Source organism: Biomphalaria glabrata, chromosome 17, assembly GCF_947242115.1.
Source record: "Biomphalaria glabrata chromosome 17, xgBioGlab47.1, whole genome shotgun sequence".
Lineage (NCBI taxonomy): Eukaryota > Metazoa > Mollusca > Gastropoda > Planorbidae > Biomphalaria > Biomphalaria glabrata.
The window spans coordinates 20,799,544-20,823,925 of record NC_074727.1 but is presented as its reverse complement, the minus strand read 5'-3'; the positions used below and the strand labels follow the sequence as shown (position 1 = coordinate 20,823,925).

At 35.6% G+C, this 24,382-nt stretch overlaps 1 protein-coding gene across 10 annotated transcripts; it reads right to left on the bottom strand.

Annotated features, from left to right (window-relative positions):
* Positions 1-730: 730 nt before the first annotated feature.
* On the bottom strand, positions 731-24,012 carry LOC106056283 (uncharacterized). 10 transcript variants are annotated; one of them, XM_056015489.1, is made up of 11 exons: positions 23,878-24,012; positions 20,257-20,353; positions 17,392-17,733; positions 17,102-17,283; positions 16,057-16,183; positions 12,943-13,015; positions 11,791-11,884; positions 9,225-9,343; positions 7,996-8,186; positions 5,984-6,060; positions 731-4,151 (listed from the first exon to the last, which is right to left on the bottom strand). In XM_056015489.1, exons 2-11 carry the CDS (start codon positions 20,282-20,284, stop codon positions 3,921-3,923), a joined length of 1,464 nt encoding a protein of 487 aa, XP_055871464.1. In that variant the 5' UTR covers positions 20,285-20,353; positions 23,878-24,012; the 3' UTR covers positions 731-3,920. The 10 variants fall into 10 exon arrangements, with proteins under 10 accessions (XP_055871464.1, XP_055871454.1, XP_055871458.1 ...); XM_056015479.1 differs by having other exon boundaries at positions 17,102-17,733; XM_056015483.1 differs by lacking the exon at positions 23,878-24,012 and adding an exon at positions 23,489-23,506 and having other exon boundaries at positions 17,102-17,733.
* Positions 24,013-24,382: the final 370 nt, after the last annotated feature.

The window sequence follows — 24,382 nt, the reverse complement described above, 5'->3', positions numbered from 1 at the left end:
TATTTTGTGTCTGTTCCAGTTTCTTAATGTTTTCTTGAGTTGAGGGGTCCCAAACGGAGGATGCATATTCTATTATTGGCCTAACCAAGGTTATGTTACTCTTGATCCTGGCAACATCATGGCACCTACATGGAAACATTCATTAGAGGTAATAGATAGGCAAACAGGGGAAAGCAACCATAACCTCCAGAGGACTTCCACAGCTCCAGATACATTGCACATGAGGAAGAAATCTTGTCCTACCTGCAATGTTGTATCATGCTGTAGTGATGGTTTTCTCACCATTATTGTGGTGGTACAATATAGGAATATATAGGATTCCATTATGTGGCTCAATCAGTAACCTCTCCATGGTGGAGGTACCATGCAGTTGTTCAATAAGCCATAACCCCCCCCCCCCTCCTCCACAATCCATGTGTTGAAATGATCTGGTAGATGAGGATCTTAACACAGAGTGGTTTGATGGAGAGCCAATCTTTTATTCCTGGCCCCTGAGAAAGAAAAACTTTTTTTCTCAAAGGTTTCAGGCTCAACCCTTTTTTTTTTTTTTTTGGAGGTGCTAAAACATAGAATTGAGTTGCTCAAATAACAGAACAACAAACAAATTTGCTTCCTTTTCAAGACAAAACTGTAAAACTCCGCATACTTGCTGAGACAGTTATAGAAACTTTTCAAAATATTCTATTGTTGATCCACATGGAAACTTGGTAAACAAAAAATACAAAACACATTTTTTTCATGTTTTTTTTTTTAATTTATTATTTATTTAATGGCAACATAGATAAGAAAGTCAACATGTTTAAAACAAAATATTAACAATAAACAGTTTTATTGAAAACTACAAAATAACTTTTTTTCCAGCTTATTTTTGGAGGCATCGTGGCTGAGGGGTAAAGTGCTTGGCTTTCGAACCTGGAATTTTTCATTTCGAGATCTTTTAGGCATCTATGAGTCCACATTATGTAGTATGTGACATTAGTTGGTGAAAAGTAAATGTGCTGGCCACATGACCCCCCCCCCCCTCATAAACAGTGTGCCACAGAAACAGATGACCTTTAATCATCTTCCGTAAAGACCGAATGGGGAACTATACTTTTTTTCTAACTTTTGTAGATAAAAATAAATTTTATAAAACATTGTTTAGTAGATACCTGTACAAAAAAAAAAAAAAAAAAAAAAAAAAAAAAAAAAAAAGGTTCAGTTGTTATGTAATATAAATAGTATCAATCAAGTCTCAAGAAGAGCTAATTATTCTCCTATCAGCAATGTGTGTTATGGAAGCTGTTCAAGGAAAATGTTGGATTCCATCTGCTTTAAAAGATTGACACATTAAATGAACTGTTTCCAATATGTGCTTAGCAGCAGCAGAGCTACAAAAACTTATTTTATAGAAAATACCATAGACATATATAAATAGGAAATCCTGCTGGACCAAAGAAAAAAGGCAGGATGTTTGGGCCAAGAGGCCTTCATCAACAAAGACATTTTCTTTCAACTTATCTGACAGTAAGTTACTCTACTTGTCTTTTGTCTTATGACTTTTATGCATCTGCTATCTTGCATATTGACAGGAGTCCCATTCTCGCTCGGGGGGAGGGGGGCACAGTTCATTTACTACCATAACTCTCATTATTGCAAGGGTTATCTCCCATTAGCTTAGTTCATTTTCCATATAAAACTAAATAAATTAGTTACAACTAATTGATTAACACATTTTTTTTTAATTCATGGGCTGTCAGCGACAAGGAATAATTGTTTCAACTTGATCTGAGAATGATAAGTGAGAGAAATAATGTGTACAAGATTTTGCCCAGACAGACAGACAGACGGAGTGATTTGATATAAGCTTTTTAATAAATAAAAACTGAATGAGATGATGCCATAATGAAGTACAATGTGTCTAATCTACAGGTTCCAAAGACTCACATTATAACATCAAGTAGAATGAAGTTAATAGTTGTAGCTGTATTCTATCACATATAAAGATATGGTCACACTGCTATCAATACATAAACAAGATGAAACAGAAAGTAGTTTAGAGCATAATGCATGGTCCCCAGACATAATGCATTAATTCAAACTCTTAACTTTTGATGTGTTTCAATTACATGGTCCCCAGACATAATGCATTGATTCAAAAAAAAAAACACAATGAACTAAAAAAAAAGTTAAAAGAAATTTTATGGTCAGTGTCACTGAAATAAAAAGAATGTTTTGAATATTTATGAACTAACTAATACACTAAAAATATTTACACACGAAAAAAAAAATATGGATCAAAGCATGTTTGTGGTTTGAGAATAGTTTGTGGCTTGAGAATATGCTCCTCTTGAAATAAGAACATGATTTTTTTAAATATAGAAAAAAGACCACCTAAGATTTAGACATTAAATGTAAATTCTAGTAAATATTTAGATTGAGCTGTAATTTATAAGACAAGATTTTTAAATAGTTTATGATGAACAATCCACTGAGAAGCAAACTAACTGATTATAGAAAAATGTAAATGACAAAATTCTTTCATTTTGTCCTGAAAAGACTATCAAAATCTAGTGGATTTTTCTTGATTCAGACAGTTTAATTTAGCCTGTGAAAGTTTTTAGAAAATATATGGAGCAGTGTTTGATGATACCAGAAGGCAGATACACATGATCAAGGAACAATACCAGCTCTACAACCTTTCCATAGTGCCACAATTTTAAATAAATGATACTAGGATGGTCAGGTTGTAAGAATGTCAAAGAATAAAGAGGTGCCTGTAATTGGGTAGTACCATCCAAAAAAAAAAAAAAAAAAAAAAAAGAAAGATTGTAGTCTCAAGAGATGACTATGAATAAGATGACCCAATGAATGGTCTAATTTAATGTTTAAAATATCAAAGGTTTACTTATATATAACAGTCCAATTCATTTTATTTTTGGTGGGCTAAATATTTAGAATTACTTACTTGTAATACAAACATAGGCAAAATCTTTATAAGTAATAAAAAGTGATACAGAGCAATATCAACTATAAGATTCTCTACCCGATGAGAACCTCAGGCTTTCAAATGCGTTTGGTCCTGAAATAAAAAAAAAATGTAACTTTGACGTTTTAATGACAATATCAAAATTGTACATGAACACCAATGGCTATCAGTCTGATTCTAAGCAAAGTAAAATTTAATTAACATAACTTGACGCATGTTAAAAATTAATTTGTCAAATGTAATGGGTTTTTCAAATCAATTTAAAATTTTCTACAACCTAATCAGCACAATCTAATTCCTTTCAATCTCGTAATTTGTCGTAAATAGAAACAAAATATGTTTATGTTTTTGTTTTCAGACTAAGTCCCTGGCAAGTTCAGGCTATTTTATGTGATAATAGCTTGTTATGTTAATTTATTTTCTTACTCGATCTAGTTCAGGCAAGCTATGGTCTAGTCTTGCTCTAAAAAGCTTGAAACTCTAGTCCTGAGTTTTTATGTTTGTCTCTGAGGTTAAAATTTTGCTTTACAGAAATTTTTTTTTAAACTTTAAGATCCTCATTTAGGTAAAAGTAAGTTCAAGTTTAAAAAAACAACAAAAAAAAAAAAACGATATATATTTTAAACTGAAACTGGCACATTTTGGAAGGATATATTGTTTAGATTTAGTCTAGATTCTACTTTTCTACATGTGCAAAAAATAAATGTATAGTGGCTCAAAATATGAATGCTCTAACCTATATATGTCACAAAGTGTTAAACCTCTGACCTATAAATATAAGAAAAAAACTGTCTACATGCTATAGTTGCAACACATTTTAAAAATTACACAATACAGTTTCACAGGGAAAATATGTGTTATAAAATTGGTTTTAAGCATTAGAAAATTTTAAATTTTCTATAAACCTAAATCACAGATAATACAAAAAAACAGCTTGATATGATACTGTTGATTAGCGGGGTCGGAGGTCAAAGCCCAGAAGATTGTCTGCTATGATGTCACTCAGAGACAGAAGTGTGAACGGCCTGTGTTTGCAGATCTCTTCCGCATGAGGGATGGAGTTGGTGATCCAGAAGTTAGAGAAGGGAGGATCACATTTGATGAAGTTCTTCCAGGACTGGTTGGGAAACACTGGGTGGGTGACATAAGCGCTCACAGATTTGGCCCCTTGCTTGATAAGAACCTGGCCAAGAAGAGAATAAGCATAAGCATAAGTTTACAAAAAGAAAACAAAATCTTAATAAAATACTCAGAAAATTACAAAGATAAAGGCACATTTCTTATTCCATATGCTAGAACAAATTCCTACAAGTGCTCCTTCTTCTCTAGTGCCATTAGAGAATAGAATGTGTTGCCTAAATCAGTCAGGAAAATATAATGATTTAGCAGAGTTTAAGTCATTGATTAACATGCATGACTAAATTGACACATAAAATGCATAAGACATAATAATCTTCTTTTTTGAAGTAATGTCTGTAATCTAAAAGATAAGATAAGCATGTCTAAGAATTTGTGAAGCCAAAGTAGAGTAGTTCATTTAATATAGTTGTATAAGTCTCAAACATTCTTTTTATTATAGATTATAAACTCCAACTGCAATTATACATTGGATTGTTGTCATGGTGGTCCCTGCTCACTATCATTCCCTGACACCCCAACAGGTTTTTGTTAGGATTTAATATTCTTCATATCTGAGGGACTGTCTGAAAATTATTTTTTTTTATTATCACAGGAGGCAGGCAGCTATTTAAACTCAGACCATCTTATTGTCAGACCAAATTGGTTCTTCTTCTTATTCTTCTAGCCAGCTTTATTGCTGCTGAGCTGTGAGCTCTTTGCAGACTGTGCCAAGGAAAAAAAAAGTGTGCTGTTTTGCTGAATAGTCATCCCATATAGGCTGGAATACTAGTGATATTGATCATCTTCTTTAGACCAAATCACAAAGCTGCCAACTCTAAGACCAATAAAATAAAGCTATTTTAGTGACTCATTAAGGCATGCGTATACAAAGAAAATTGAGCAAACTGTAATCTGATGAAACGCTGTCACAGCATTTTCTTTTCTTTTCCAATGTGCTTCTATTTCTCTTATGCTTTCTACATCATCTCTAACATCTTCTGCCATACTGTTGTTTTCATGTAGTGTTGAGAGTTGACAAAGTATCACATGACCCAGTCACATGCACAACCCAAATAACAACAACAGCATTTTAGATCAAGGCCAACTGAATTTTTCTTTGGTCAACTTAAAATAGTTCCACAAAATTAGAATAAATGCAAAACAAATCAAATTAAAAACAAAACAAACGAAAAAAAAAAAAAAAAAGGAGGAGAGATGAGTGATGGGAGCAGGGGGGAATGAAGGAGGGAAGCAGTTCTCAAATGGTGAGCTTCTTAGAACCCTTTGAATGATCAGTAACAAAATAATTTTTAAATCAAGGAGTTGTTTTTTTTCTAGCTAAAGCCTAAAAAAAAAAAAAAAAAAAAAAACATAAACAATATTAAAATTATTTTTTTTTTATATAAATGTATTATTTGAAAAAAAAAAAGAAGACACAAACAAGAAAACAAAATTTTTACTATGAAAATTAGGTTTATGTGAAGCAATGAGAATTGGACACTGACTGCAGAACTAGAGAGGAAAATCCTAGCAAAGGAATTGAGATGCTACAGAAAGATCCTAGGTACCATTGACAAAGACAGCATCACAAAAGAAGATATTAAAGACAGATTTAGTACAGCGATGTGACCCCATGATGACTATTGTTAAAAAAAAAACACAAACTAAACCTTTGTGGCCATATCAAAAGGTCCTCAAGGAAAAAAGAAGAGGAAGACAGAGAAAGTGATGGGAAGACAACATGGATGGGCCTGCCATTGAAAGAGATTCTACCCAAGGCAAAAGACAGAGAGGAATGTAGAAAGATCTTTTGTGGTGCCCCAACAGTCCAACAGACTAAGGGATAGGTGAAGGTGAAGCTATATGTTAAGATTATTAAAGTGTAATGTTCCTTACTTTGGCACATTCTATCAAAGTGCCCCCTGACTGTACCAGATCATCAATGATGACTACATGCCTGCCATTTGGATTCCCTGAAACACACAATTAACAAATACATCATTACTAAATAAACATTTTTACTACATTACTCAAATAGATAGATTATTAGTATTTTTTTAAGGTGAGATCTAAACAAAATATGTGATCAAAAACAGCTAATTGAAGCTGTCCACTTTAGCTCATTTGAGCTGTCCTCATTGGAGATTTACTTGTGAGAGCAAAAAAAGAGACTCCATTTTGCATGTTAAGACATTTGTCTTCTTTCTCCTTGTTCCTCCTCCCCATAAAAATGAAAATCACAAAGCAGACAAAGTGTCAGAAGCAGGAGCAAGCAGAAAGACTAGCTATCTACAGCACTTTAAAGTCTATGTTAAATAGCAATTTAAAAACAAAACAGGCCTTAGGAAAAAGACTGAACTATCTCCAGAGAAACAACCCTGCCCAATAAACTAGCCAATATTAAATTCCTCCACTGGTTGGCATCAGACTATAATTTTCCTAATGAAATGAAACAGGACATACCATTTTAATTTTCATAAAAAGAAAATAACGCTAACACTTCTACCCCACATACCATTTTAATTTTCATAAAAAGAAAATAACGCTAACACTTCTACCCCACAGAAAATGGTGCTCAAACCTTTATGAAACTGTTAAACATCTTCTTTAAGAAAGTCCCAACTTAACCCAGACTGATCCTATTAATAATAATAATAATAATAATCTTTATTGTACGTATGGAAATTTGTCTTACAATTTGTGCATTACACCAAACAAAAAAACATTATAACTATAAGAAACCAAAATGTACATTCACACCAGACTCACTCATAATTTACATGTGACAAAGTTTATATCAGATTGTTCCTATTTAATGATTTGATAGCCAGGGGAACAAAAGAGTGTTTGTGTCTGTTTGTCTTTGCTATCGGTGTCTTGTATTTCTTTTGTGATGGTAAAATCACAAAATCCTGACACAAAGGGTGATTCTTTATTTCTAAGATCTTGTTAGCTTTTTTTATAGATGTTTGTCTCAAACAGCTGCCCAAATGGGGTTTGTTTTTTGCCAATGATTTTACCAGCAGCATTTAGGATTCTATAAAGTTTATTTTTATTTTTAATGCTCAGATTGCCATACCTGGCAGTGATATTGAAACTTAAAATATTGCAGATGTGAGCGTGATAAAACATAGCAAAGGCCTTTTGGCTAACATTAAACGAGGACAGTTTTCTTAGTAATCGTAATCTTTGCTGTCCTTTTTTGTTGATAAAATCAGTATTTGCAGTAAAATTTAGTTTATTGTCTATTACTTTAGCAACACAATATAACCAACATCCTGTATGGCAGTGATGGGCAGCTGAGATGAAATGTATGCTATTTTTCGATGTCACATACTGAAATGGGGGCACAGTGGATGAGTGGTTTAGTGCTTGGCTTCCGATTTTGAATTTCTGGATCTTTAAGGGACTCCTGAGTCCACCCAACTCTAATGGGTACCTCAATTTAGTTGGGGAAAGTTGGTCTTTGTGCTGGCCACATGACACCCTGCTCGTTAAATGTTGGCCAAATAAACAGATGACCTTAACCATTAACATCATTAGCCCTATAGATCACAACATCTAAAAGGGGGAACTTTACTTTATATACTGAAAACGAGCCTACAGCTCTACAACAAAAATCTTCCTAGAAAAGGAAGTCAGGACTATAAAAAAAAGCCTAATTTTTTTGTAAACTATGATGTATTAAATCTCATCCTTCCACTCCTATAGCATAATGTAACCACACACTGCCATCTTAAAATAGAAATATCTGTGGTGCTACCTTGTTCATTACGACTTGGACATAAGTGAACAGAAAAAAAGGTGACTTGCTAACAGTCTTTCATTAGGGACTTAAGATGTTTAAGAGTTCATAGACTGGAAAGATAGGCAGAATATGAGGGCATTACTCATATCCTTTTACTGACCATCTTTAATAGTGACGATTCTTTTGTTTCCTTCGACACGCTTCTTGGCGCAGACTATCAAACGTTCATCGTCAGGAAAATAGGAATGAAACCTTTTGTATGCACCATCATCTGGGAAGGCCAGTGAGAGTTTGTCTTTGTGACGGTGAGCACTAAGCACCCTCTGCAACAATGGAATTGCTGTCTCGAGCCTGAAATATCAAAATTTTATAATCTTATTAATTTTATTTTAATGTTTCCTAGGATCCAATCATTGGCAGTGAACTACAGAAACAAGTTCACTTCACAGGTTTTATTTTTATTGAACCATTCTGGGATAGCGATGTATGTTATTATTCACTCACTCTGTGGTATCTACAACAGGATTCAAAATTTTATATGGCCTCCTTTAGTTATGAAACAACTATGTATCATCTTATGGAAATGAAATGAATGCCTCTGCATTTTCTGTGGTCTTGCCCACACATCAGTTCCCCCGTCTCCACACAACTGATGTATCCAAAGGTGCAACAAGTGCCGATATAGTTTGAGGCCAGCAGCATCGCAGGCTCTGCCAGGGTGTAGCACTGAGTGCTGCAAACTGCCCATCTCAATTGTTTCATTCTCAAACCTAATGAACCAATAACCCTGAGTATTTTCTACTAGGCAAGGAAAGAGCTGCCAATGCCTGATCTTCATTGCTTATCATTATCTACTTTCAAACTTCCTACCTTCAAATTCTGTAAAGATCTCATGAAATATTTGTTTTATTATGAGATTATTACATTCCTTCAGAAATTAGCATGATTAATTCCTAGTCAAAACCTACTGTCAAGACAGCAGGGGATGGAAGTGGTGGGGGAAGGTCTAAATCGAGGCCATTGTCAAGACAGAAGCACATACTACATAAAGAGGCAGCCATCCATTTTAACTAACTAAATGTCATTAGTGCTTTATGAGTCGGAAAAGCAGAAGCCTCATTATGTAGTGGCAGTATCTGAGAACTACTGCTAACTGATGATTTTTTTAAAATGAAGCACTAAAAGAAAAGGAATTCTCTGAAGTCATTTTTTTTTAAAGCACTAAAAAAATGATCTGAGGTCAGGTTTTTAAAAAAATCAAGTATTAAAAAATAGAATTATCAGAGGTCATTTTTTTTTTTTAAAGAAGTGCCAAAAAAATTGTCATAGTTTCATTCCAATTACAATGAATTACAAAAAAAAAATAAAAATAAATGAAGAGTGCTCTACCTTGGTATGACATTATCAGAGAAATAAAACCTCTCCTGTAGTGCATGAATGTCATAGATAATGATTTGTGCTGGTCCTTGAGCACTAAGTGGTATGGATGACAACAGAGTGGCCAGGGTCTTAGGAAACAAGTTTTAAAAAAATTGAATAAATCTTATAGAAGAGTATAATCTTTTATCAATAGATACTACAAGGACTCAAAAAATGACTAAAATACTAAAAACAAAGTACATATGCTGTAGTAATTTTTTATAATATTGTAATATAATTCTCCCAGAAGACAAAAACTGCATCTGCTTTAGATGTGGTAACCATGTAAAGCACAGCTGGGTCTTTGGCGATTTTCCATTATTAAAGGACTTAAGACAATGCCTAACTGTCAGAACAAGAATTAAAAAGTAGCTTTTTTAAAGACACTTTTAAAATGTCTTGACTCTTTCATTGGTCTTGAATAACTGACATGTCGGCATAGTCTGACCTCATTAGGACATTCCCACAATGCACCTTATACATTTCACTTCATTTCGCCTCATGGTTGTTTTATGCATTTTAGTTGTCACGTCAGGAAGATTATTACATCCTAGCCCAAACCTACCACAAAACAATGACAGAAGGTAGTGGGACCAAACAGACAATAGTCCAGAGAGCATACCACATGACCAGGAAACATCCCAACATAGCAGCTATTCCCTATTAAAACTTAAAATATGTTAATTAAAATTAAGCCCATAAGCTTCAGTGTGAAACTATCCCCCACACTCAGTGATGCAGATATATTTCTTATTAATAAAGTATTTGATATTTTCTTTTTCATTCCATTTTTTGTTAAACATAAAAACCATACAAGAAATTTTTTTTCCTTCCTTTTCTCACATATGTTTTGTACCCATCCAGATGTACATTTTCAGGGCAAAAAAAACAACTTGAGAATGATTAATTGAGTTTTGTTTTTAAATTAATAGCAGACAAAGTGTATTGACAAAACATGACTAGAAAGAAAGAGAAAAAAAAAAGAAAAGCTTTAATTATAATTAAATGTTTGTAGAAGATTACAAGCTTAGTGATAGTATAATCCATCACTGATGCTGTCATTAACTTTGTCATGCCTTCTCTTTGTTTATACCTTCTAGCTTAATTTAATTCTAAAAAAAATTATTCAGTTTGAATGTGGGAAATTGGAAAAAGTCTAAAGCAAACAACTAAAAAAACTTAGCATTTGAATTCTGTAGGGATTGCCCTGTTATCAGAGCTTAAATAAAAATCTTGGTTCCACCATCTTATTTAGAATGGGCTCAGGACATTAAAAAAAATCTAGCCAATGTACTTGCTGGCTTATAGTTTTGTATCTACTGTCCCAGAAACACAGGAACCAGAGCAATAAGAATGCTTGCTTTAATGACTTTTTATTGCCATCATATAATACAATCAAAATTATAATAATATAATATAATTATAATATAATATAAATGTATAAAAGTACATGGCTTAGAAACTTCTTTCTTCGTCTCGTTTTTTTTTTCTTTGTGTTTTCCCAATAAAAAAGTTGATAAAAAATTGTTTAGTCTAATGAAAAACATGTGTCATCCGATTGAATGTACAAATATTTGTTGACCTATTTTACTTTCACCAAGAGAATCTAGGCTTAAGAACTGGCCTGTAATTAAGACTGTAGTCTATGGTAGATCTTATCAGATAAACAATAGCCATTGTATGGCGAATGACGTGAGTCAGTGCTGACACAGAGAATAGAGCTGCAAGCTAATTATTAATTGGTCTACTTGTTTTTTCTGAACTCTTCTTCTTCATGGAAAGAGGTCACAAAATTTGTTTTAACAAATGTTCTCAATAATTTTAGAAACCTAACTTAGCCTACATTTCTTTATTCATAAGAAATAAATAAGCTCTCAAAAAAAACTCATGAATCAGTGGTGTAGCCAGGATTGGGGGGGAGGAGGGCCTTAAGAAGGGCTCCCAAATAAGTGTTTGAAATTGTTTTTTGCATTAAAAATGCAGGGGCCCCAAAAAGAGGTCAAGCCCCCCAAATGATGGCTAATTCCTATCTACGCCACGTTCATGAATACATATGAAGATGAAAAGTTCCAAGTCTAATTATTTGTATAAAAAAACACATATTTAAAATTCACTTACTATTCAGCTTACATATTAATCAGCTGTTATTTCAGTACTTATTTCAAAATTTTGTCAGCAATGTATAAACAAAAATCCAAGCACTTCCTAACAATCCAAGTATTCCCAACAATCCAAGCAAGTATCACTAACAATCCAAGTACATTCTCCCTATGCTCAATGCAATAGCTCCATAAAAACTATTGAAACTTGCATATTATATAGGTAAGAAATCTGAAACATCTGTGGGACTGATCTCTCTCTTTTTGTTTTAAAAGTACCTTAACATCTCTGATTGGTCACCACTTGATAGGTTTTTCAAATTCCTTTTTATTATATTTGTTATAATATGTTTAATCATATGTATAGTTCATAAAAAGAAAGACTATAATAATATATAAGAAATGATGAAAAAGTCACTTGGTAAGGTGTGACCTACTTTGGCTGTGGCTATCTGCCCCTCTGTGTCCACTCTTTCCATGGTGCCTGTTGGAAAGTAGGGCAAGATGAAGTGAAAAGACCTAGACAGATACCTGCAGAAGTGTACAAAACAAAGATAGAAATGCTTAGAACAACTAAGTGTAAACTCTGATAATTGAGATGACTTGAAAATAAAAACAAACTGTTGATGACATTTTTTTCTAGCATAATTATAAAGCGAAAAAAAAAAATTTAATTCAGTGGCTCTCAAACTGCATTTCCTAGATTAATGATATTAGCCTTATGACTCATAACCCCATTTAAAGGCTTTTTTTTTTTTTAGCTGCTTTCAATTTTAATTCTCTGAAGCATAAAGTGCATACAAAAAGTTTGGTATCACAACTATAGCTCTTAAATAAGAATAAAAAAAAAAAGTTTCATTTCAGATCTTAAGCCACATTCTTCACATGGTTTGCACTGTGGCATTGATTTCATGACGTAAGACCGCAAAAATGAACAACCCATTGAATTTTCCTCCTTTTCCATTAGAACTGGCTAAACTGGAGTTCAAAGTTCAGGTTTATGCCAGGATTTGTACATAGAGATTTTCAGAGGCAGGGTGTATGCTGTACTACAGTACAGCTGTCACATTCAATGGGCCTTAATGCTTTTTTTTTCTTTGAGGGTTCTTAAATATTTTTTTTTCCGCAGTAATTAAATCAATTATAGACAAAATAAAAACCCAATTTTAACTAAACATTTAAAAAGCAATAGTTCTTATCAGAGTCCAATAGAACAAGATGATTCTTCCTTTACCCAAGCTGAAACATTGAAACAACGTTTTTTCTTTGCAAGGGGTTCCCTGGCATCCAGGATTATGCCTGATAGTACAATATACAAGCTAATGCTCAATTTCTGGTGCGATTCCACAAGGGCTAGTATAACAAGTTGAAATTTTTCATGTTACAGAACATTTGATTTTTCCTGTTGCACCCTGTACTGAGTTGAAATATTTTGTTTTGGTGCTAATGAGATAGTTGTTCAAGGCATAGTTTTTTTATTTAAGTTTTTGATTCACTTGGGATGACACAAAAAAAAAGTTGAATGGTGAATGTCATTGCCTTTTGATGTCAGTGCACAGACAAGAAAACAAAACAAAGACTTGACTCACCTGGGGAAAGCATACAAAACAGAAAGTTGCTCAAAGATTATTTCGGTGGAGTGAAAACTTCCAATGAATATCACTAGGAGAAGAAATTCAAGAACGTTATTCATGAGTGTAAATGTAAATGTCAAGTCAGGACATTGAGATACAAGTACTTTTTTTTTTTCTTATCACTTGCTTCAATTTCAATTACTTTAAAAATTATAGATTTTTTTTTCTTTTTTTAGACTAGGTAAAAAGCTGAGCAATTTTTTTTTTTACAATGGATTATGTCATGGTTTAGCAATCACATTCTTATAATATAAATCTATAACTGCAAAAAGTGCTAACATAAATTTCCATCAATTATTATATTACACAAACATATCATATTACAAAAAAAAAACAACACATCAAACAACATAAACCTTGTGGTGGCACAGATGGGGGTAGTGGTGTGAGTGTAGTCAGCCGACGCAAATCGCCCCAGGCTAGCGCTAGATGAGCGGTCAACCGTGACGAGTTACGACTGTCGGCCGAGACGAGTGTCAACGTCCCGTCTGGTTCTAGAAGGCCATTAAGGACCCTATATAAAGAGCGGAGGTGTTGCAGTCAGAACAGACAGTTCACGACAGAAGGTTCACGAGAGGGGCTCAGAGCACGGTCAACTACAGCACAGTTCAACGGTGTGGTTCTGTACGGAGCATTACGACGGTTCAGTGTGAGTACTGTCAAGTACAGTTGAGACGACTGCCGTCTTGATCTTGGTCTGCGATCGAGTCCGACACAACAAGCCTAGTGTGTGAAGTCAGTCCTGAACTGTTGAACCCAGTGCAAGCCCGGAACGAGACGGAGAGGCCAGTGCAAGAGTCGATACGGTGGTACGTTGTTATCGGAGAGATATTTGTACAGTGTACGTGTTGCCAATTGTACATTATTGGCTGTTATTTATTCAACTATTAAAGTGTTACGTTATTTTGGAGCCCTTAGTTGTCAAGTTCTTTAAGTTGGTGGTGTATGGTGCAGTTTGCAGAGAGCCTGGATAGTGAGATTCGTAACAACTGCTGTCAGAAGTGGGATCAGATCGAATCGGATAGGAACGGATCTACTATGGCTCGTCTGAAACTGCTGTATGAACTCGAATTGAAAGAACTGAAGCAAGAGCTACGTGATCGAGGGCTGAAGACAAGTGGAAACAAGGAAACATTACAAGCACGCCTTTGGGAAGACATAATGGGAGAAGAGGAAGATCCAGACACATATCTTTTTGAAGTAGAACCAGATATGGAAGAGCTCTAGAGCTCAATGCTAGGAAACATCAATTCCAAGATAGATGCAATGAACACCAAGATAGTCGCCATGAACCAACGCATACCTGCTGTGGAGGAGAGAATCATCAATACAGACGTTCATTCAGATGCTAAAACCAGTGAGAGGAGCCTTGGTGGTGATCATGCGAACCCATTGAAACCTGACGAAGCCGTTGAGGGACATATGCAAATCGAGAGATACCAGACAGGTCCGGACCTAACAGACGTTGGTCCAGCTGTGCCAAGACTGGAGAGGAAAGTCCTGATGGTGGTCAAGAGAATCCAAGGCAGCCTGACGTTGACATTGATGGACATTTGCACGATGAAAGTCATTGACCAGGTCAGAAACCAACAGAAAATTGGCCCGCTGCTGAGATAAGAGAGAGAGGTCCTGATGATGAAGAAGAAAGCCGAATGGAGGCTGAGGCAGAAGATGAAGTGGAGTGTTACCAACCTGCCCCAGGAGCATGTCCTCCAGACACGGCTGAAGATGATGACTTGTCCCACCATTCCCTATCCTGTGGATTTGAAACCCATCCCAGTCCTTCTCCGCAAAGCCCTATGAAGTCACCTCTTTGGACAACGATCTTGGTAACCCCAGCCTTTACATCCTATACCTCTCCATGTGTCAAGCCGCTGCCCTCAATACCGAACAAGAGAGCGATGCAACCACAACATCACTGCAGCCACATGAAGACCAACTGGTGGAGAAGAAGAAGGCTGCTTTTGTTGAGTGCAACATGGATGACGATGCGCTCACGACATCAATGCAACCAGATGAAGGCTAACTGGAGGACAAGAAGAAAACGTTTACTAAATTCAATGTGGATGGCGATGAAAGCACGACCTCGAGGCAACCAGGTGAAGGCCAACTGGAAGAGAAGAAGGAAGCTGACTGCAACATGGATGGCTCCATCAAGCTCAAGAGGCAAGCCAATTGCCACCGATCGACCCCCACCTACAGCGATGAAACTTCACAGCCAATGTCATGAGCTTGATTCTGTCTGGGACTGACAGATCTAAGGAGGGGGCAGTGTTATAAACCTGGTGGTGGCACAGATGGGGGTAGTGGTGTGAGTGTAGTCAGCCGACGCAAATCGCCCCAGGCCAGCGCTAGACGAGCGGTCAACCGTGACGAGTTACGACGGTCCGCCGAGACGAGTGTCAACATGACGTTTTGGGAAGGATCGCCGCCGTGAACAGAGCTCAGGAGCGTCATGAGGGATGTAGTCATGTGACGAAGCTAGAAATGTCGAGCGATGTCCCGTCCGGTTCTAGAAGGCCATTAAGGACCCTATACAAAGAGCGGAGGTGTTGCAGTCAGGACAGACAGTTCACGACAGAAGGTTCACGAGAGGGGCTCAGAGCACGGTCAACTACAGCACAGTTCAACAGTGTGGTTCTGTACAGAGCATTTAGACGGTTCAGTGCGGAGTACTGTCAAGTACAATTGAGACGACTGGCGTCTTGATCTTGGTCTGCGATCGAGTCCGACACGAGCCTAGTGTGTGAAGTCAGTCCTGAACTGTTGAACCCAGTGCAAGCCCGGAACAAGACGGAGAGGCCAGTGCAAGAGTCGATACGGCGGTACAGTGTTATCGGAGAAACATTTGTACAGTGTACATGTTGCCAATTGTACAGTATTGGCTGTTATTTATTCAACTATTAAAATGTTACGTTACTTTGGAGCCCTGAGTTGTCAAGTTCTTTAAGTTGGTGGTGTATGGTGCAGTTTGCAAAGAGCCTGGATAGTGAGATTCGTAACAATAAATATCTAAAAACATCACAATATAACATTACACATCATAACATGAAGAACACATAAAATTACCATCTTTTCCAGCCATGTATTTCACATCTTCAATAAATAAGTTAGGATAGCCATCTGCAAATTTATTCCACTTAATAGTGTCTCGAAATTCCACCCTGCGGGGTGGTCTAGTATCCTGAATATCCCTCTGAAATGATAGAATGCACTAAAGAATAAGACAAACTGAAATCAATTGCCAGAAAGACAATCTTTTGCTTCCAAACTTTCTCTGCACACATAACAAGAGTAGGTTTCAATCATGAAGAGCTGAGGACATTATGGATCACAGGTTGAAAGTAGTCTGGCTTAGGATTTTTTTTTAGGAATATTAAGTTTTTTAAAGGTAAAGGATTTCAGGTTTTCTCAAGACCCCTTGTGTTGTTTTTTTTTCTGGTATAATAAAACAGCTGTTGATTCTAATTCACATTCTTTTCATGCAAAAGTAACAAAATCTATTGTCATTGATTCTCAAGTTGTTTTTTAATTAACCATAAAAAATATCGCACTGGGAAAAAAATATTCACATCAATAATCTCTGAGCATGGTGGCTGGTTGGTAAAGTGCTTGGCTTCCGAACCAACGGGTATTAGGTTTGAACATCAGTGAAGACTGGGATTTTGAATTTCAGGACTTTCAGGAGCCCATGAGTCCTCATGGCTCTAATGGCTACCTGAAATTAGTTGTGGAAAGTAAAGGCAGTTTGTCATTAAGCTGGCCACATGACACCCATGGTAACTATTTGCCATAGAAGCAGGTGACCTTTACATCATCTGCCCTATATCAAGGTCTGAAAGGAGTACTTTACAATTATCTACATCTCTAATGAAATAAAGAAACTCTAGCTTATAAACTAAAGACAAGATATTTATTTCAGGTTTGCTGATTTTGCATAGCACAAAAGTAAGAGTTGGGAAATAAATATTATTGTCTTCGTAATATGGATAAAAATGTTCATTCTCTTATTTTATCATATTACTTTATTAACTTAGTATGTCAATAGTATGGTTGTTGGTTTCAATAGACTGAACAAAGTATATAATTTTCAAAGTACTGAAAAAGAACTTACAGTTAACTCTTTGTTCTCTTGGTACATGCATGCTGAGTTATTCTGTACCACTGGTTTGGTTGCAGAATCTGGTAAAGTCTCTCTAGCACCCTTATTGTTTGATGAGTTCTTGTGTTTACTTTTAATGCGTGACTCTTCATTAATGCGATCAGACTGTCCAGGATCGACTTCCTCTTGAAAACCTGTGATATCGGGCAAGACAGGTGACTGCCGTTTCGCAGAATCTGAAGTTTCATCATTAGTATCATCTATCACAGGGACAAAGTTCTTTTTCTGCTTTGAGGCCTTACCTGTATATGGTGATGGAGCATCTTGTAAATCTGATTCATCAGATGTGCCATCCACATTAAATTTGATTATCTTATTTTCTCTTGGATCTGGTTTTGTATCATCAGGAGCTAAAGGGTTAAATCCTAAAATATCATTCATTAGGGATTCATCTAATGCCATGTTGCAGGAAGAAGAGGATGATGAAGAAAGGTTGAAGGAATCACTTGATGACCTTGACCTAGATGTGACAAGCTGGCAGCATTCTGCAATGCGCCTGGCAAGCTTATGCATGCTGGGATGTGCATAGAGTAGCACAACATCGTGACTTGGTCTGTAAATTAAACTCATTGCATCAATAGTTTCTGAAAAAAAATTTTTAATTATGACATCAACCATGATATTGTTTTTGAGCAATATTAATATTAAAAATCATTAGGATATTATAAGCCTCTAGTCAGCTGGTCAAAAAATAAATAAATTTACACTTTTTTTGTGTAGGCCTTTAGGTATTGAGTTTTCAGTTAGAAGTCATGTGACAAAACTTTAAAATGAGGACTTAATAATAAAAATATAGTCATGAGGTATGCATTCTGAACTGCCATCTCAATGGCTCAAACCCTACACCCACCATCCTCTTGGGCTAGGATGTAATAATCTTTAATCCTGAAGGAATATCCAGAAAATATGCCCTTTTATGCTGTAAAACAGAGAGAGTAATTAATGGGTAAAATACACTCTCCCTAGTGACTATAGATTGCCTTTTTTTTTTTTTTAAATAAAAGAGGAAGTTAATTGATGAAGTGACTTCTACATAGATGCTAGGACACATTTGTACAAATGCTCCTTCTTCCCTAGTGCTATTAGACCATACCCTCATGGAATGGGTTGCCTTAGCCTCTGAGGGAACCAGGAAAACCAGTGACTTGGCAGAATTTAAGTCATTGGTTAACATGCATGACTAGATCATGCACATGTATGATGTAGGGCGTAATCATCTTCTTTTTTGAAGTAACGTCTATAATAGTATATTATATAGATTCTAGACATAGATCTAGTCCTAGAGATCCATAGGCATAATGACCATAAATATAATTAATTTAGATCTAGATCTATCAACTATCAATTTATTTAAATTCTAATGAAATCACCAGCCAACCAAGGCTAGTTTGATAAGATCTTAAAAAAACTTAAATCATCTTAATTCTACATCTAGATGTCGACTTAGATCTAGAATCTTATCTAATCTAGAGCTAGAAATAGAATATATAGATCTAGATCTAGTATTCAGTCACTGTTACTGTTAGTGAACTTAGTGTTACCCGACCCGGGCAATTTCCGCAATGAGTCTGATTCACTATCACTATGAATGAGCGTCAATATTTACAAAATTATAATCAAATGGTAACCAAAATTGAATAAAAAAAAAATCTAGATCTACATATAGATCTAAATCATAAATGTAATGTACATAATCAACCTATTTCACTACTATTGTATTCAACATAGAATCTGGATTCTATTTATTTTATTATTGTATGCCTAATAATTGTATCAACTTCTTATTCTACTCTATAAAGCTTACGGAGGGGGTATTATTTGTTTACGTTAGTAAACTACAAAAGCTGGAGCGGATATCAGTGTCTGCTAAATAAACGACACATCTCCCCTTCACCCCCTCCTCTCAATCAAACTATATCTAGGGTAGGGATAGAGTGACAGACGGCTCTCTATGTTTATAGAGGGCCAGGGTGGGGACATTATTAAATTTTTAACAAAACATTATTTGGCCAGTATTCACATCACATAAGTATTTAATTATAATTTAAATTAATTGTTTTAATAAGCTTTTAATTTCTTAGTTCGTGCCCCCCCCCCTTAGCTAGTTAGGAGGTTTGGGGGAGCACCGTAAGCTCTCATCATAATGGGTCAGGGAGGTTTTAAAAATAGAACGAAAAAGAAAAGAAGCTTTAAGATATCTGATAAATACAATGTTCTTTTTTTTTCCTTTGCATTTTTAAAAGTGCAATATGTTAGACTGCATTCATTTTTAATCTCTGTAAGTATATCCATCGCCTTTATGTTTGGAATAGAAATCTACTCTAGAAATTTTAATTAAACTTATTTCGAGTTAGGCCTAGTCAATATAAGTAGGCCTAGTCTTTCATGCAGATCTAGATCTATAACTAAGTATTTTATATACTAGAAAAGTTTCTTTCTAGAGTTAGAACACCCCGCCAGCACCTTCGATCAGAGCAAGCGTTTTCCTGCGTTCTTAGCTTTAGAAATGCATTCTCCTAGTGCCTGCAACGCACATAATATTGTTCTTACAGTAATAACACAGGTCGAAAAATGTCAAACAAAGTTAATGTATGGAGAATGAAACGGACCAACATTGACACTTTTTCCTGCATTTTGATATGCAGAAATACATTCTGTTGGTGTTTAGAGCTAGATCTAGTTTTAAAAAAGGCAGGTCATATAAGGTCAAATAAAGAAGGAAGCAGGACGTGTGGCTTAAACTTTTATGTGATGCACATATCAGGTTGCATACATAATGAACACACATGCCTATAAGGGACATGATCGTTGTAAGATCATTATTTTGTTACGTCTTGTTAAAGACTGTCACGCAGAAGTCGTCAAAAGAACAATGCACGACAGTCGTAAGAAACCTGATCGTTCGAAAGTAGTACAGAATCTCTTTAGCGGGGAGGGGGGGTATTTTAGACTATTATTATTATTCATTGATAATATCGTAAAATGTCTCCAAATAGTGAAACTGCGACCATTGTTTTAAAATGTTTTAAGAATCCAGTCCATTAGCAAACGGATGATAAAACAATTTAATGGGCCTATTACTTATTAAATTGTCTCCTGTTACAAACCTGCCATCTTGAAAGATTGCGCGGGCATTTAATAAGCTTTGTATTATAGATCTCAACTTGTTGGGGAGTCTGGATGATATTCGTCCTTTCGGTTCGTCTGCAAACAAAGAAAAGGTCAAGGATACATCAATAAATTAAACAAACTTTTGTTCCCCAAAGTAGACCTATAGACCTATAATACATGCAAACATTATAATAACAAAGGATGACCACATTATAATAACAAAGGATGACCACGTTATAATAACAAAGGATGACCACATTATAATAACACTGCCTGCACGCGTTTTAACTTCGGCTTGTATAGAGTCAGCGGCTTATATTCATATATTCACGTGTGTCAAGTGAAATTCAATTCATCGCTCTTAATTAGTTAGTCACGCTTTATAGGCCTACTTAAAATTAGAGCAGGGGGTGGTCAACAGTATCTCTGGGAGCCGCATGTCAGGAAAAACAAAACATCGAAAGAGCCGCTAATCAATTGGCTGGTATTGAGTTATGTAACTAGAGGTAAGGGAATTCCTACTCTAATTGTCCAACCCTATGGGAACTTTTGTTAGTGGAAACATATGCTGACAGAAAAGAACAGCACAGCAGGTTACCTCATTACATAACCGCTTTGGAATGAGGATTCAACAAAGACCCTCTAACCAAATCCGAAAGGTCCACCAAACAGGTCCACAAAGGCGCTGTCTCAATAAAATGAGTGGAAAATTGACGATAGATTAACGGGAATATGGAGGAACTCCCGACGGAAGACACAGGAGCAAAGGCGACCAATGTACACCATCTCTAAAAACAATGGTGTTACCTGAAGTTGTAGACTATCGACCACAGAGAAACCTTCAGACAGAAGCAATGGTTAAGAATCTTTGCTTCAATCGTGAGCTCTAGGAAATATTCTTTCACAGTGGCCATAGAGTCTCACGAGACTTGGCGATAACTCCAGTCTTTCAGGGACGTCATCTCAAGTAGACTAACTAGAAGTAAGTTTGAACCTTGGCCGGGGATCTAGGTTAACTTGAACGACCCCTAGAAACATTGAATCTTATTGCGGCACTCACTGGAAATATGTCTAAGTAATGTGAAAGAATACGGTGATGCACAAACAAAGAACCCACAACTCTTTAGTTGGTCAAAGGCCCATTACATCAGTAACTTCATTAACCCTAGCGCCACTACTGGCTATCGCCTGACATTTGCATGTAGGAAATAATGTTTGAAACATAAAGTATAGCTCAAATGTAGCCTGTGTAATTCTCAACATTTTTTGTTACTGTGGTCCGGCTATTTTTATGAATTGAGCTTTCTCTTTGTGAAACATTAATATTTAGTAATAAATGCCTAACAATTTCAACCATTGCGATACACCCTAATGCACTTCTGTGAATGTCATTAAGATATGGGCTTGTTCTGACCTATTAAAGGCCAATGAGCCTAATCACAGAGTTTTGCCCCTTGATAAAGAGTGTACATGTTCACGAATAAAATAGTGCTGCGAGGTGTAAAGTTATTAATAAATGCGATGACGTAAACAACAGATGTAAGAATCATAGCAGACGGCTCCAATACCGATCGTTATAAAACTTGACTAATTGATTTATTTTCAGGTTTTGGTCAAATGGGATAGAAATAAAACATCACATCCTAAGATTAATTGTCATCAAAGTAAAGTAAAGTTCCCCTTTCATACCTTGCGATCTATGAGGCAAATGATGTAAAGGTCATCTGTTTCTGTGGCCCACGGTTAACGAGTGTGTCATGTGGCAAGCACAACGACCAACCGCCATTACTTTCCCCAACTAATGTCAGGTACCCATTAGAGATGGGTGGACTCAGAGGCACCCTTTAAAATCCCGAAATTCAAAATCCCAGTCTTCATCAGGATTCAAACCCGGAACTCTCGATTAGAAAGCCAAGCGCTTTACCACTCAACCACCACTCCTCCATTGTCATCAAATTGACAATAAATTGTTCAGCCCTTATATGATTGTCAAATCCTACACATAAAAGAAACTAATCGAACTACAAGAAAGCAAAGGTTACTTCATTGATCCCTTATTGGAAATATGTTATGATTAAAAGGACTCAAATGAGAACAGACACACCACACAACAGAATAGTTCAATGAATGACTACTACACACGTGCCCCAGTCAACGAGTAGCGCTGATACAGTCTCACTGAGAAAGGAAGAAACGAGTTTTGTGGCGTTAGGTTCTAGCCTTGATGGACAGAAGTCGCCCACTTCGCGAGACTTGATGTAGTTAGGATGGAGCGATTGTATTTTACAAAATTATTTAGATTTTACTGAGACTTCGTTTTGAAAAAAAAAAAAACTCATTCGAATAAGGTAATAATAAAATGTTCATGTATAAAATAGACTACGCAAGAAAATCAAACATATTTTTTTTCCATATACATACTTATTTTTTTTAAATTAACTAATATTGATTACAGTAGAGCGTTTTTTTTTTTTCGGACGTCAGTTATCGGAACCTAAAATACATTTTTGTTTTGTTTTACTGTACGGTATCTAAGTGGTCTTACTGATGTGCAGGAAAAGATCAGCGCTTATTTCTCTCAGTAATGGTAGGCGCCCACGTAAAACACCTTGACTTTGTTTCCTGGAATATTTGACTTGAAATTTATTTGTTTACGAACGCCTCTCTACCCCGTTAGGAATTGTCTTGATATTGTTGGTGAAATGGACCGTTTATAATGTACCGCATTCCAGGGCCGGCCTTAGATAATATGGTGGCCCCAAATAAAATAGAAAACTAAACAGCGAAATAAATTAAATCACACAATTTATTTAAAACCTAGTGTACTCCAACAATAACTCTGGGCACAAGTTAAGCTATTACTTCTAAAAAAATTGTTATGAAGTACTGTCGATGCTCCCACCAATCGTAGGCCCTAGTCAGCTGTCTAGTTTGCCTATGATTAAGGCCGGCCCTGCACATTCTGTTATCCGGACCTGAGATGAACTCCAATTGGTAACAAGGCTGGAAGGATTATTCCTCCCGTAGAACCTTGGAGAGAAACTCTGCTGTTAGGTGTAGTGCCTTTATCCGGACCATTGATTATCCGGACAGACACCGTCCCCAATTAATTCGGATAATCAATGTTCTACTGTACTATACAAAACACAAAGGATAACAAATAAATGTCTTAAAGGCTTCCGACGGTATGGTCATCCTGCTGACTGAATGTTTTTATAAAATACATACTTTTGTTTTGTAAGAGCAGTTTTCGCGCCTTTTAAGCCGCCAGACGGAGATTTTCTTACTAAAGGCTGTTCAAAAGTTGTCTGCTCTTTGTTTACAAATTAGATTTTTAATTTGATTCCACAGTGCTAAAAAAGTGTAATCAGAATGAATAATTAGGCTATACTGGCTATATGGTTTTAAGATATGCCTAGTTTATTAAAATTCTCAATCCCGTATATATAATTTATCAGAAAGCATATACTATGGAAATGTTCAATTAATAAACGTCAATAAATTGAATTTCACTTTTAAGAAATAAAAACAAGAATGAAACAAAATATTCATGTCTTAATAATACATTTTGAAAAAAAATACATCGAAGGAAACTATAAATCTGTGCATCCACTTACATTTAAAAAGACATTCGCTTGCTGAATTCGTTGATCTGACGCTGTTAAACACAAAGACAATACTTCTTCAACTTTTATAATTTCTTATCTCCCTTAGTTATTAGCTAATTCGTTTCATAGACATTGCAAGTGTTTCTTATCTTTGAGAATACAAAAATAACACCCATGACATTTAAAAAAAAAAAAGCAACTGAATGATTATCTACGTGATTAGTATGGTCAAAGAAGCAAACACGGTGTTTGCTTTTATTTGTTTCGTCATTTTGAATCATTATTGCTTTTTATTTGTTTTTGTTCCTTTATGTTATAAGGTTGTTGTTGTTTTTTTGAGCCAAAATTATTGTTTTGCGTTTGTTTCTTTATATTAAATATGAAGAAGTATCATTAAGTCTTCTTGTTCTTCATATGCTATATTATTACTTTTTGTATTTGCCATTCGGCATACATGTTAAAAAAAAAACAACTCATAAAGATTTAAATAAAAATGGCTTGTTGAATGTGAACC